Source organism: Lutra lutra, chromosome 8, assembly GCF_902655055.1.
Source record: "Lutra lutra chromosome 8, mLutLut1.2, whole genome shotgun sequence".
NCBI classification, from domain to species: Eukaryota; Metazoa; Chordata; class Mammalia; order Carnivora; family Mustelidae; genus Lutra; species Lutra lutra.
Genome location: NC_062285.1, coordinates 43,477,176 through 43,492,250, shown reverse-complemented (window position 1 = coordinate 43,492,250; position 15,075 = coordinate 43,477,176). Strand labels below are relative to the sequence as shown.

The 15,075-nt window shown below is 40.4% G+C and overlaps 1 protein-coding gene across 2 annotated transcripts; it reads right to left on the bottom strand.

Moving 5' to 3' along the window:
* Positions 1-1,958: 1,958 nt before the first annotated feature.
* On the bottom strand, positions 1,959-10,729 carry C3AR1 (complement C3a receptor 1). Of its 2 annotated transcripts, none has more exons than XM_047741164.1 (2): positions 10,548-10,612; positions 1,959-5,324 (listed from the first exon to the last, which is right to left on the bottom strand). In XM_047741164.1, exon 2 carries the CDS (start codon positions 5,310-5,312, stop codon positions 3,864-3,866), a length of 1,449 nt encoding a protein of 482 aa, XP_047597120.1. In that variant the 5' UTR covers positions 5,313-5,324; positions 10,548-10,612; the 3' UTR covers positions 1,959-3,863. The 2 variants fall into 2 exon arrangements, with proteins under 2 accessions (XP_047597120.1, XP_047597119.1); XM_047741163.1 differs by lacking the exon at positions 10,548-10,612 and adding an exon at positions 10,627-10,729 and having other exon boundaries at positions 1,960-5,324.
* Between the last annotated feature and the right edge of the window lie 4,346 nt (positions 10,730-15,075).

Genomic DNA, 15,075 nt, shown 5'->3' with positions numbered 1-15,075 from the left:
GAGACCCCCCAGAAAAAGAAAAAAGGTACAGGGACAACTTCTATCCTTTAATGAGAAATGGCCATGAGTTACTGCTGCAAAGTACTTAGTGTATGTTTCACGTTAATTGTTGAATACTAGTTACGAGAGGGAAGAGCAATTTTACTTCTGTTTTTATTTCACTGAATGTTCACTTTCCGAAAGCTGCAGGACAAATGTAAGGAACGGACAAGGCCATTCTCTCTCTGATTTCTGCTTCTTGTTCATATTCTTTTATTTACCCATGACTTCCAGGAGATCTAGCTTTCCACTCTTCTGCTTTTCCCTCACCCACCCCTTTCTTTCTTTGTAAGGGGGTTATATATGAGAGTTTGTTGAAGAAGGCTGAAGCAAAGGGGCAAGAAAGGGCGGTTAACTAAAGAGCACTTTATTTTCTGTGAAGTTCTTTGTAAGAAATGGGGATATGAGTGGCTTGAATCCCCCATTGTTGGGCAGTCAGTGGGGTTGAAGTATGACATAATATTTCCCGTTGGGGAAAGGAGAATTTCTCTTAGAGGGTGGCAAAATGCCTTTGCCCTGTGTCCTTGTTCTAGGCATCTCTTCCGAATTCCTTCCAGTCAAGGTGCCTCCTATATACACAACTTCCCATCTGTTCTCCTGTTCTCCCCAAGATTCCCCCCTTTACAAATGATTATTTCTCTTTTCTAAACCCCCTTTCTACTCGGATCCACACAGGATTTACGAGGGTAGACGAAATTGTACATGTAAATGTCCCTTGTTTATAATTCATCTGTGTCTTCTGAAAATTCGTCTCATGAAGACTCTGGTGGGCAGCCAGAGTAACTAAAATTTGGGGCTAGGGGTGGAGACTGGTCATCAGGCCTCCTGGGATTTTAGCTCCCTTCCATTGAACTCAGCCTTGCTAGATGGCACAGGACAAAACTTACCCTCTTTGGGCCTGTTTCCCCTCCCCTCCATGAAATGGAAAGAATACTACTTTTTCTTGTTGGTCCAGCATTGCTGGGCGCAAAGTATAGTCATTGTTGTATTGAGTGACGTGTGCAAAAGTGCAGGCGCTCCTGCCTCCAGGAGGAGATGAGGGAGAAATGGGAGGAGAGGGACAGATGGAGCAGTCACGTGGTATAGATCCACTCATCCTCACTTTCTTCTCTTCGACCCCCAGGTTTCTGGTTTGGTGAGTCCTTCGTACCACCCATAGTGCTTTGCATTGGTGCAGGCCGGCAAGGGGGTGTATGATCTCACAAGTTGTTGTGTTTTGCATGCTTTCTTAATAAAAAAAAAAAAAAAAAGGAAAAATGTTTATGGTTTAATCTTACTGGTGCTGGTCTCAGATTTCTTTTTACCAGGGTAGGAAGGCAGGAAGGGGGAAGCATTTGTCTTCAGCTGGCCTTACACCCTTTCCCTGCCTCCCACCTCTGGGTCCAATCAGTTGATCTTGAAATTGTTTTGTAAGATTGCTGGGAAAGAAGAATTAAAAAACATGCATTTAACATTGCTTTTTTTTTCCCCCCCAAATGCTATTAAATATAGTGAAATATTGTTGGGAGAGGCAGTCACCCCTTATAGCTCGGTGTGTGGACTAGGCCACCTTGCCTGTGCTCTGGGATATTTCAAAGATCAGAGATACTACAATTTTGGGAGGAGTTGGATCTCCATCTGGGACTTTCTGGCAAATACTCACAGGTACTTACCAGAGTTTTTCATAAGAAATGAGGGAATTCCAATTGTAAGATTTTGTTTTCAGAATACATTTCCCAGGGATGGAACTCTCAAAGGGAATCCAGAAATAGCAACTATGGAATCTTATAACTATGTCATCACCCCAGTATCCTGTACACTAAATGTAGAAGTTTGGGACTTACATCCGGGTCTTGTAAGATGTGTTGGGACTTCCAGGATCCTAGCTAATTGCCATTATAGCAAGCCTCCAGCTGCCTACTATGATTTGCTGTATGTTTAGAGATTATGATATATTCTGAGTATCAAACAGTTAAGAGGATCCGTGAATCCCAGTCTCACAAGGAACCACAAGAAAGCAAGCATTTATTCATATCAAATACATAAGAAGATTACATTGGAAGGCAGCATTGCAAATCTTACATCATGTCACACATTGTTACCTCACACCTGAGCGACTTCTCAGTGATTTGCAATTTTTCTGCATAGCACGTTATTACTTATTTGTAGTCCAGAGCCTCACCCCAATCACTGAACAAATAATAGTGCCTTGCAAGTCTAAAACATCTCATTTTCTCTTTTTTTTAGATTAAATAATTATATTCCACCCAGGGGAGGCTATATTATAGTACAAAAAACCCTGAGATTTTAGAAGTTTAACACAATAAAGTTTAAATACACAGAAAAATGAGAAGGTGATAGGGTTAAATAACTTTTTCTTTTTTTTTTTTTTGAATGAAAGAATGGAAGGAAAGCTGTATGTGGGGTTGGGATGGATCCACAGAACAGAAGAAAGTGTGGTCAGGAGCCAACTGAAGTACGGTGATTAATGAATATTAGGATGATGATAAGTAAAAAATATGAATGTGGATAAAATTAATCTTTCAAGATAAGAAGTGATGTTATCATGTATATGAAAACTAGCTGCATAAGCACATGACTGTCATGGTAAATATCAGAAGAAATGTCTAAAATTGTTGCAAGTGTTATTTCTGGGAGATGGGAGTGGGAGGAGGGATTGGTTGGGCAGAGAGGGGCAGGAAACTTTATATTTCATTATAAGCCTTGGGTTCTCTTTAAATTATGTGCATCTATTACTTTGGGAAAGATAAAAATTCATTTCAAAAACCCAAAAATATACCTGGTGAATGATACACAAGCATAGCCGTGCTTTACAAAGTTTGATGGTATTCCTGGAGTGTACTCAGTCACTGTGCAGTGAATTCAAGGGTTACTGCTCCATCCTCCACCCTCCTCTTCTCACTGGAAATGAGTTTCTCAGGGAATATTAGTTTCAAGCAAGAGGAGGGGAGCAATTTGAATCTTAAGAAATGAGAGGTTATTAGGTACACAAAGTCTAATACAGAAGATTGAGAGGTAGGGGAGAAATAAGGGAGCTTAAGAAAGGGAATGGAAGAGAGATGGTTCTATCAATAGGCAGACTAAGTAAACAAATAGAAAACTCCCCAAACCACAGCTTACGTGCCATTTTATGAGTAAGTTTTCAGATACCTTGCAGCCTGTATTTACATAGTAGATGCCTATTCAGTTGTAATAATGGAAACGTGGAATTCCCATGTCCCGTACCCAGGAATATTGCACATAGCAAGCATCTGACTTTGTACTCTGCTCCAGACTGCATCTCATAACTGCTTGCTTTTGTGGACTTTGTCTTTTTGCACCTTGTTTTCATTTGAAAACATCACCACCCCCACAGCAAAGCCAAAAAGAGACGATCATTGTTCACTCATGTAAGATTAGACAAAATGGTTTTAAATTGCATCTGGGAGGGGATTTGGACACTCCCAAAGAAAAAAGTTCATGATGGAAAAATCATTTTAAAACAGACTAGGTTCTCCCTGATCTCACTGGCTTAGTTTGGGATAGAAATAGACTAATTTGGGGGATGATTCTCAAATTTAGCATACATCAGAAACAGGAGAGTTCATTAAAACACTTGCTGGGCCTCACCCTCGGAGATTCCGATTCAGCAAGTTTCTAGGTGATTCTGACAAGTTACCAGGTGATGCAGATGCTTCTAGTCTCAGACCATACTTTGAGAACTATGGACTGATTCTTGGATGGCTTCTGGAATCCCCTGCTCACAATACCACTCGTTGCTTCAGAAACATGTCACACTGGGTGAATACCTAAGAACCGTGGCTTGGGTCCACAGCTCCGTATCTTCACACAGGTGTACTGATACGGTTTCTTTCCAAAAAGACTTTGCTTTGGGGACAGCTGGTAGAGTGTGTGAAGTCTTCAATGAAAGCCACCTCCAGAATGCCCTTCATGGACTGTTTGGCTTTCTTCCTGAAATCTTTTCCCAGGAGGGCATAGAGGAAGGGATTAAAGCAACTATTGGCAGATGCTAGAGCAACGGACACGTAGTCCCAAGACAGCAGAGCTTTCCCAAAGGGAGTTTCTGAGTCAAAAAACAATGATAGGACTCCAATAATGTGGTATGGAGCCCAGCAGACACAGAAGACAACCACCACAGCCATGGCCACTCGCAAGGTTTTGGTCTGAGACTTGGTGAAGTGGCTGTGTCGCATTCGGAAGATAATGAGGCTATAACAGGTCATCATGACCATAAAGGGCAGAATGAAACCCATCACTAGTCTAGTGATGGTTATTGCCATCAGGGGTGTTAGTACTTGATTGTTGTATGAAAACTGGCCTTGATCATAATCCTGGAGATTTCGGAATAGCTCATATGTGTATAAGGAGTTGCTGGAAGTACCAGAGTAAAGCTCTAAATCGGTAGAGAGAAAACTATCAGAGTTATCTGGTGGGTTAGTTCTGCGATCTTCAATAGGAAACCCACTGGGGCTTATAGATGAGACCTTACTAGCAAGAAAATTATAATATGGATATTGACTAGATAATTTAGCTGAATCCACAGGGAGTGACTCTCCAGAAGGTCTTTGAAATGTTTGAGAATAGAGGATAGTGGTGGCTGTCCAAGGAAGATCATTTGTTTGTAAAGAGAAAGACTCTAATCCCTCATCCATTTCTCCAGGCAGGTGCACAGTGGAGTTGTCAAGAGACCCATTTTCCAGTACATCACTGGTGAAGTCTGAATAACCAAAGGAGCTGTAGGGACTAAAATTGTAGCCACATATGTAATGGTCATTTACAGCGAATGTTTTCCGGTACATGAACACGGGCATACACATTACAAAAGCCACCACCCATATACATCCACAGATAGCGAAGGCTGTCCCCACCTTGCGGTGATTCTGGCACCAGATTGGCCTGAGGACCAAAAGACAACGATCCAGGCTAATGGCAGTCAGCAGGAAGACGCTGGCAAACATGTTGAGGATGATGATGGAGGGGATGAGCTTGCACAGAAACCAGCCATAGGGCCAGTGTCCTTGCAGCGCCAAGTGAGCCAGGGAGAAGGGCAACGAGAGGCAGCAGAGGAAGTCAGCCAGCGTGAGATGGAGAAACCAAACGGTGTTCACTGTCCGCTGCATCTTTAGGCCAGCCACCCACAGCACTAGCCCGTTGCCTGGCAAACCCAGTAAGAAAGTGAGGCTGAGAATGCCCATGGAGAGAATGACTTGGGGTTCGTACCAGGGCTGTGAGGGTAGGTCAGTTGAATTGTTATCAGCGGAGGAAGTCTCCATTGCTGAACTTCTCTAAAAATATAAGTAATAATATTAAAAACTATCTTTTTCTTAAAAAGCATATCCTTAGAATTACAACCCTCCCACATAATGCTGTAGACTACAGAGGCCCCTGTTTTAGTCTGTATTCCTTAACTTTGCCCTGGACCACATGAAAACATTCTATGATCGTTAAAATCTACCATATCAATTTAAATGTGTACCGAAATCATAATTTCATTTGGAAGTCCCTGTCAATGTACATTTCTCCTCTTTCTTGCAATTACAATATGACATTCTGCACTTGTTCCTTTCCTTACCCAGTGTTCCCTACTAAAAACAAGCAGGGCTCCTGGGTGGCTCAGCCAGTTAAGTGTCTTCCCTTGGCTCAGGTCATGATCTCTGGGTCCTGGGATCAAGCCCCACATTGTGCTCTTCCCTCTGCCTGCCACTCCCCCTGCTTGTGCTTGCTCTCTCTCTCTCTGTCACATAAATAAATAATCTTAGAAAACAAAACAAGACAAAAAAAAAAAAACAAACCAAATAAGCTAAATGGATGAACGATAACTTTAGACCAGAGGTTCCCAGCTTTCAATCCACAAAAAGGCTTTATGGAGCTCCATCACCACCTCGAACAGTATGTAAGATTTTAAGGTTGCATATTCCCATTTCTGTGAGGGCAGAAGGGCCATCCAATCCCTCCACCAGATTTTCAATGACTCACTACCACAAAAAAAGGTAATGTAGACTCAGTTGTATCTTTACTTTTTAATAAAAAGATAAAAAAGATTATTTATTTATTTGAAAGAGAGAGAGAGAGACCATGAGCAAGGAGAAGAGGGAGAAGCAGGCTCCCTGCTGACCAGGGAGCCGATGTGGGGCTCAATCCCAGGACTCTCTAATCGTGACCTGAGCTGAAGGCAGCTGCTTCACCGACTGAGCCACCCAAGTGCTGCCCCCAGTTACGTCTTTAGATATAACCTTATCTTTTCCTCTTGCTTTCAAATTTCTCAAGAGTTGTTTACCCTCTCAGCATCGATTCCCTCAATACCCGTCATTTCTTTCTTGTTTTTTTTTTTAATTTTTTCAGCATAACAGTATTCATTATTTTTGCACCACACCCAGTGCTCCATGCAATCCGTGCCCTCTACAATACCCACCACCTGGTGCCCCCAACCTCCCACCCCCCACCCCTTCAAAATTCTCAGATCATTTTTCAGAGTCCATAGTCTCTCATGGTTCACCTCCCCTTCCAATGTTATTCATGGGGCGCCTGGGTGGCTCAGTGAGTTAAAGCCTCTGCCTTCGGCTTGGGTCATGATCCCAGGGTCCTGGAATCGAGCCCCGCATCGGGCTCTCTGCTCAGCGGGGAGCCTGCTTCCTCCTCTCTCTCTCTCCCTGCCTCTCTGCCTATTTGTAGATCTCTGTCTGTCAAATAAAAAAAAAATCTTAAAAAAATGTTATTCATGAATATATACACATATATTTGCATATATACATATATGTATATGTGCATCCATATTTTTCTTAATTAAAATTTAACAAAACTTGATTAGTCTGTGCATATTTAAAAATTCTTTAATTATGGGAAAATACACATAACACAAAATTTATCATTCTAATCATTTTTTTAAGTATAAAGTTCAGCAGTATCAAGTATATTCACATTACTGTACAATTAACCTCCACAATTTTTTCACCTTGTAAAACTGAAACTCTAATTCTATTAGACAATGGTTCCCCACTTCCCTCTTCCCCCAGCCACTGGCAAACCACCAGGCTACTTTCTGTTACTATTTGTATTTGACTACTCTAGACATCTCATATAAATGGAATTGTACAGCATTTGTCTTCTGGTGTCTGGTTTATTTCCCTTGGCATAATGTTCTCAAGGCTCATCCATGTTGTAGCATATGTCAGAATTTCTTTCTTTTTAAGGCTAAATAATATTCCATTTGATGTAAACCTCACATTTTGCTTACCCACTCATCTCTCTTTCTTTTTTTTTAAAGATTTTATTTATTTGTCAGAGAGAGAGGGAGAGAGAGCGAGCACAGGCAGACAGAATGGCAGGCAGAGGCAGAGGGAGAAGCAGGCTCCCCGCCGAGCAAGGAGCCTGATGTGGGACTCGATCCCAGGATGCTGGGATCATGACCTGAGCCGAAGACAGCTGCTTAACCAACTGAGCCACCCAGGCGTCCCGCCACTCATCTCTTGATGGACATCTGAATTGCTTTCATCTTTTAGCTCTTGTGAACAGTGCTGCTATGAACTGGCATGCATATTGTTGTATAAACTGATTTCCTTTTTTCAGCTAGTCTCCACATTATGCAGTAATATTTTACCTTAAGGAATACTCAGTCTTTGACTAGTTTTTTCTAGACGTAGTTTTTTTCTCACCGCCCCGAAACATCTTCTGTAGCTGATTGATCCACAGTTATAGCCAATCTAGGATCACACTTTGCATCCAAATGTTATGTTTAAGTCTCTCTCTGTCTCTCCTTTTTTAACATAGTTTGTCAGGGATGCTGGCTTGTCTCAGGGTCTGTCGTTCTCACCACTCACTTTTTAACCTTTGTAATTTGTCTTCTGACCCATCACTGGGCTAAAGTTACCTCTAAAATTATTTCTAAATAACAAATCCAAACATCGTTTTCTCTGTCTTTATCCACAACTCTATTCTCTTGGCCTCTTGACATTACCGTCCCCTAATTCCGAAGACCCCCATAAATGCATCCTACTTTATAGCTTTCTTGAACAACTCACTATTTTGGCTAATGCTGTTTACTTCTGTCGGGAATTATGTCCTTCACCTTAACCTCCTTTGTCCTGCATCCTTAATCTCTACCTGTTGAAATTCTAGCCATTCCTCAAAATAAGCTCAAATGTTATTCTTCTTCGAAACCTCCTCTTAAAGTCTCAATAAGAAATTAGTTCTTCAACCTCTTAAATTTGTGTGTGTGTATATGTGTTGAATCTCCATTTCATATTCTCTGTGCAGCAAAGCATTTTGCCTTGTATTATAATAATTATTATTTTAAAAAGGTTTTATTTATTTATTTGACAGAGAGAGACACAGCGAGAGAGGGAACACAAGCGGGGGAGTGGTAGAGGGAGAAGCAGACTTACCACTGAGCAGGGAGCCCGATGCGGGGCTTGATCCCAGCACTCTGGGATCATGACCTGACCCGAAGGCAGACGCTTAGCGACTGAGCCACCCAGGCGCTCCTGTATTATAATTATTGTCATGGCTGTCTTATCTATTATTCTGGCCTTAAATTTCATAATGGTAAAAATGAATCTTCTACCTAAGTGCTTGTTCTACCGAAGTTAGCACAATGGATTCTATGACATAAAGATCAAAGATGACTTCAGTGCATGGATGTTCATGTTTAGGGTTTACTTTATTTTCTTTTTCAACTAAATTTAAAATTTTCATTATTGTCCACTTAATCCACTAAATACGCTGTCTCTTCTAACTTCCCTTTTGGTTTCCAGTTTCCAGTTCTTACTGGCTATAATAGCATTTTATGTTTCCTTTCATAGAGTCCCAAAATATTTTTGTGACTTGGAATTCTGCTGAGCTAACCAATGCTGTCATAGGGTCTTACGTGATTAGCAGAAGTTAAAATAACTGAGTCAACAAAATAATAGAAAAGAAGAAGTGATTCTCATTCTCCCTCTCTGTAGCCTTATGCACTCAGATACTCAAGTCTTATCAGGACCCCTTCTTTCCTTGCTGGGCATAGCAGCTACCCTGGTCCACTGTCCTGCTCCAGTATACATAGTCATGCCAACATCTGTGAAGTACTGAGAGAAGGATAGAATCAGAGAAGCTAGGACTGAAAAGAAACATAGCAATTATTTTTCCTTGTCTCTAGTTTTATTTTGCAGTTTTTGACACAGAAACTCAGCAAATTAGGGGACTGTCACATATTTACAACTAGGAGGGTTATAAGATCTTAAGTCCAATAATCTTTCTACTACAAAGAACCACAGAACTAAAAAGGCTTCAGTATTATTATTATTAACAATAACATGGGAAAGTTACCGAGAGCTGCACAAACTGAAGTAATAAAGACTGAAAAGAAAGTCATCTGGGTGGGTCATTCTGTTAAGCAACTGACTCTTGATTTTGGCTCAGATCATGATCAGATCATGATCGAGCCCCTCATGATCTGACTCTTGATTTTGGCTCAGATCATGATCAGATCATGATCGAGCCCCGCATTGGGCAGGGTCTGCTGGAGATTCTCTCCCTGTGCCCCTGCCCACTCCCCCTTGTGCTCTCTCTCCCCCCTAAAATAAATAAATATTTCAAAAAAAGATTAAAAAAGAGCAAGATTCCAATATAAATAGAGCCATAGGTATGAACTATATTTTAAATATATATCATCTGCCTTGAAAGTATGTATAAATCAATCTTAAAAATCTTTCAGAATGAACAAGATCACTTTTTACATTTCTCCAAGTGTTTTGGCTGAAAGATACCTCTACATTTGCGACTGGTGAGAACCCTTTCTTTCTCTTTCCTTCTTTCTTTCTTTTTTAGTTTTCAAAACTACATTGGCCAAAAGTAGTTAAAAGGATAAAGACATTCCTGAAACTAAAACTCAGTTATAACAGGACAAGAAAGTAGATTCCAGAATCAAATACTAATGATAGGGAGACAGAGTTGGTAACAATAAAGAATAAGTAGGGGCGCCTGGGTGGCTCAGTGGGTTAAGCCTTTGCTTTTGGCTCAGGTCATGATCTCAGGGTCCTGGGATCAAGCCCCGCATCAGGCTCTCTGCTCAGCAGGGAGCCTGCTTCCACCCCCCACCCCCCGCCTGCCTCTCTGCCTACTTGTGATCTCTGTCTGTCAAATAAATAAATAAAATCTTAAAAAAGAAGAATAAGCAAAAGAATAAAAAAAAAGAGGAAATAGGAGTGAGAAAAAAATATATATAAAAAGGCAACTGACTTGAAGAATTAGCTATTGTGAAAAGCTGGACTCAAAATTCAGAAAGAGACACATAGCCGATTTAAGAGGAAAAAATGGCATAAAATTCACTATTTGTTCTAGAATGAAAATATGAAGAATGAAGATAATTTAGAACATGGGATATTTAGTAAAAGAAAGGTGAATATGGAGATAAAACCAAAGAAAGAAAAGTTGGGGAAAGAATGGGGGGAAGAGGAGATAATGGCCCTCAAATCATTATCAATAATAAGCAGAAACAGCACAAGTTGTCTGGTGAATGTAGGTTTTCTTACCAAAACCCTGAGACAGTAGCTGACAGCCTCAGCACAGGTCTGGAGGTCGCCACAAATCCCGTCTGGGTCTCACACTTACCCACAATCAAGCTATGAAGTATGTTTAGGAAATCTGCTGAGCACTTCCTCTTCCCTCTCTTTGCTTCTGGTGATAGAGGAAAACTCCACACTTTTGACTACTATCTGACTTCACAGGATGAGTTTTGAAGTGAGTCACTCCTCAGTGTTTCAGATAAGAAAAGTAAAAAAAAGCAGAAGTGGGAGAGCATAATTGTTTTCTGCAGAACACAGAATATGGCTAAAGAGAGAGTATTTCTGTACATAAGCTTCTCACTTGGTAGATTTTTGCTTGTGTTTTAGAAACACATACACATGACCTATGCTATGTGAGTGTGGGGGTCCTGAGTGGCTGGAAGGCATGACCAGCGCAACCCTGATATAAGAATCTCAAATAGCATCTCCTGAATGCTTACTATGTGTAAAGAAACATGCCATTCCAAAATCGGATTAATTAAACTATGTTCTAATATTGAGAGGTCCATGATCTAGTAGGAGTAAGCACCTATACACACCCCAAATCCCCCTTCAATACACCCAGACTATGATGGCAGAAGTGCCAGTAGAAGTAAAATGGTACAACATAACAGGATGGCTCCATTTAGCCTGGGACAATCTAGGAAAGTCTCAAGGTAGAAATAAGATCTGGGTAGATCCTTAAAGACTTTAAAAAAAAATTATTTTTTAAATTTCTTTTCAGTGTTCCAGAATTCATTGTTTATGCACCACACTCAGTGCTCCATGCAATATGTGCCCTCCTTAATACCCACCACCAGGCTTACCCAACCGCCCACCCACCCTCTCCTCCCAAACCCTCAGTTAGTTCCTCAGAGTCCAGTCTCTCATGGTTCGTCTCCTCCTCTAATTTCCCCCAACTCCCTTCTCCTCTCCATCTCCCCATGTCCTCCATGTTATTCCTTATGATCCACAAATAAGCAAAACCATATGATAATTGACTTTCTCTGCTTGACTGATTTCACTCAGCATAATCTCTTCCAGTCCCATCCATGTTGATAAAAAAGCTGGATATTCATCCTTTCTGATGGAAGCATAATACTCCATAGTATATATGGACCACATCTTCTTTATCCATTCGTCCATTGAAGGGCACCTTGGTTCTTTCCACAGTTTGGCAATTATGGCCATTGCTGCTATGAACATTGGGGTACAGATGGCCCTTCTTTTCACTACATCTGTATTTTTGAGGTAAATACCCAGTAGTGCAATTGCAAGGTCATAGGGTAGCTCTATTTTTAATTTCTTAAGGAATCTCCACACTGTTTTCCAAAGTGGCTGCACCAACTTGTATTCTCACCAACAGTGTAAGAGGGTTCCCCTTTCTCCACATCCTCTCCAAAACACGTCGTTTACCGTCTTGCTAATTTTGGCCATTCTCAGTGGTGTAAGGTGGTATCTCAATGTGGTTTTGATTTGAATCTCCCTGATGGCAAGTGATGATAACAATTTTTTCATGTGTCTGTTAGCCATTTGTATGTTTTCATTGGAGACATACATGTTCATGACTTCTGCCCATTTTTTGACATGATTATCTGTTTTGTGTGTGTTGAGTTTGAGGAGTTCTTTATAGACCTTGGATATCAGCCCTTTGTCTGTACTGTTAAAGACTTTTTTTTTTAAGATTTTATTTATTAATTTGACAGACAGAGATCACAAGTAGGCAGAGAGGCAGACAGAGAGAGAGGGAAGCAGACTCTCCACTGAGCAGAGAGCCCGATGAGGGGTTCGATCCCAGGACCCTGAGATCATGACCTGAGCTGAAGGCAGAGGCTCAACCCACTGAGCCACCCAGGCGCCCCTGTTAAAGACTTTTTTTTAAAAAATTTCACTTTATTTGAGAGAAAGCACAAGCTTGGGCAGGGGGAGGGGCAAAGGGAGAGAGAGGATATCAAGCAGATGCCATGCTCAGCACAGAGCCCAACAGGGGTTTTGATCTCATGACTCTGAGATCTTGACCTGAGAAGACACCGAGAGTAGGATGCTTAACCGGTCGAGCCACCCAGGCATCCCTGGGCAGGTACTTAAAGATCTCTATAGACAGGAGAAGTTGACATGCTATTTAGAATGTTCAAGTGGAGAAAAATGAGAGGCAGGTGGGTGGGAGAATGTTTCGGGTATTGGGGATGAACAGAATAGTCAATCAATTAGATTGTTTCATCAAGAAGGCATACAGAAGATTGAAGCAATGATTCAAGCTTAAAGTATACATCTTAAAAATTCTCACATTGTTCTTTTACATGTATGCATATGAAATAAAATTCACTTGGGTCAAGTGTATTTGAAGACCGTTGCCTGAGGTAAAGGCTTCAGTCCATATTAATCAACTTACTGTTCAAACAATATCTGCTCCTCCTCTTGTTTGCAGAGAAATCACCATGAAATTTTTTTAAGACAGAAAGACCCAAGAAAAATGCCAAGAGAGTGATTGATTGACTGATTGATTAATGTCCATTGTTATCTAATGATAGAGGTAGTACATATAAAGAAGATTAATTGAAATAGTACAAAAGTTAAAGGGTAAAAGAATGAAAGTTTTTATTTCCAATTCCACTGCCTAGAAGTAACTATTTTTAATAGCTTCACATTCATTCTTTGTAAATTTGTTCTAAGTAGAACACATATACATATACATAAAAGGTAGTTTCAAACAAAAATAGGATTATAATTTACATGTGATTTTATGATCTGCTTTTTTGCTTAACAATATGTCAGAACATATTTCCATGTTGGTGCATATAGTTCTATTAATTATATTCTGTTTTTTTTTAAAGAAATATTTTATTTATTTATTTGACAGAGAGAGATACAGCGAGAGAGGGAACATAAGCAGGGAGACTGAGAGTGGGAGAAGCACACTCCCCACCATGCAGGGATCCTGATGTGGGGCTCAATCCCAGGACCCTGGGATCATGCCCTGAGCCAAAGGCAGACGGTTGTGACTGAGCCACCCAGGCGCCCCAAATTCTGTTTTTTTATTTTAATCTAGTATTTGGAAACACGGAATAATGAAGGTATTCAGAAAGCACAAATAGTGAGCATACAAAAGATAGTATTATCATAAGTGTGCATATATACACATTTTCTATATATACACATATATACATAAAATAATTCATTCTCATGTTAAAAAAAACTTTAAATATAGAAGGACTAAAATGAAATGAAAACTGAAATTTCCAGAATACCTAGCTATCCTATTGTTACTCCCTGGAGGAAACTCTTTCATAAATATAAATGCAATTACATTACATATATTGTCTTATGCTTTTTCTATTTACCTTTACATATCTGGACATAGTAGTCCACATCATTTTTTTTTAAGATTTTATTTATTAATTTTGACAGAGATCATAAGTAGGCAGAGCAGCAGGTGGCGGGAGTGGGGGAAAAAGGCTCCCTGCTGAGCAGAGAGCCTGATGTAGGGCTCCATCCCAGGACCCCGGGATCATGACCTGAGCTGAAGGCAGAGGCCTAACCCACTGAGCCACCCAGGCGCCCCCACATAATATTTTTTAAATTGGTCCATATTATCCCTTTAATCAATTAGTTCTCTGTTGATGAATAGTCTGTCTTTATCAACTCTTTTTTTCAAAGATTTATTTATTTATTTTAGAGAGAGAGAGAGAGAAAGAGAGAGAGAGTTCAAACATGAGCAGGGGGAGGGGCAAAGGGGAAGGTAGAGTTGGAAAGAGAATCTCAAGCAGACTCCCTGTTGAGATCAGAGTCCTACCCAGGGCTCTTGATCTTACCACCCTGACATCATGACCTGAGTTGAAACAAAGAATCAGATGCTCAATGACTGAGTCACAAGGTGCCCTATTTTTTAAAATCAACTTTTAAAGCAGTTACAAACAATGCTCCAATGAGTACTTTTGTATTTTACACATCCATGAACACTTTTGTAGAATAAGTTCCGAGAGTTATAACTGCTAAGTCTAAGAGTATGTGCATTTATATTTTTGAAAGATATATAATTTCCTACTACAGAGATTCCATCAATTTATACTTTCACCAGTAGTGGTGAGAATATCTTTTTTTTTTTTTTTTTGAGAGCATCTTTTCCACTTGCAAAAGGTAAGGTCTTTATCATTAAGTTCAGTATCATAAACATATACTCTGCTCCTACCACAGACGCTATGCTTTGTGCTGTAGGAGATACAGATGCAATGAGAGATATGTATCATTATAACTTAATAAGGGCTGCTGGGTCACTCTGGAAAGCAGTATGGAGGTTCCTCAAAAAGTTGAAAATGGAGCTACAACCCAGCAATTGCACTACTGGGTATTTACCCCAAAGATACAAATGTATTGATCTGAAGGGGCATGTGCACCCTAATGTTTACAGCAGCAATGTCCACAATAGCCAAACTTTGGAAAGAGCCTAGATGTCCATCAACAGATGAATGGATAAAGAAGATGTGTATATATGTGTACACACACAGACACACACAGA

What these genes read in the sequence shown, in the direction of transcription:
- C3AR1 (XM_047741163.1), bottom strand. Translation starts at nt 5,312, where the DNA reads ATGGAGACTTCCTCCGCTGATAACAATTCAACTGACCTACCCTCACAG.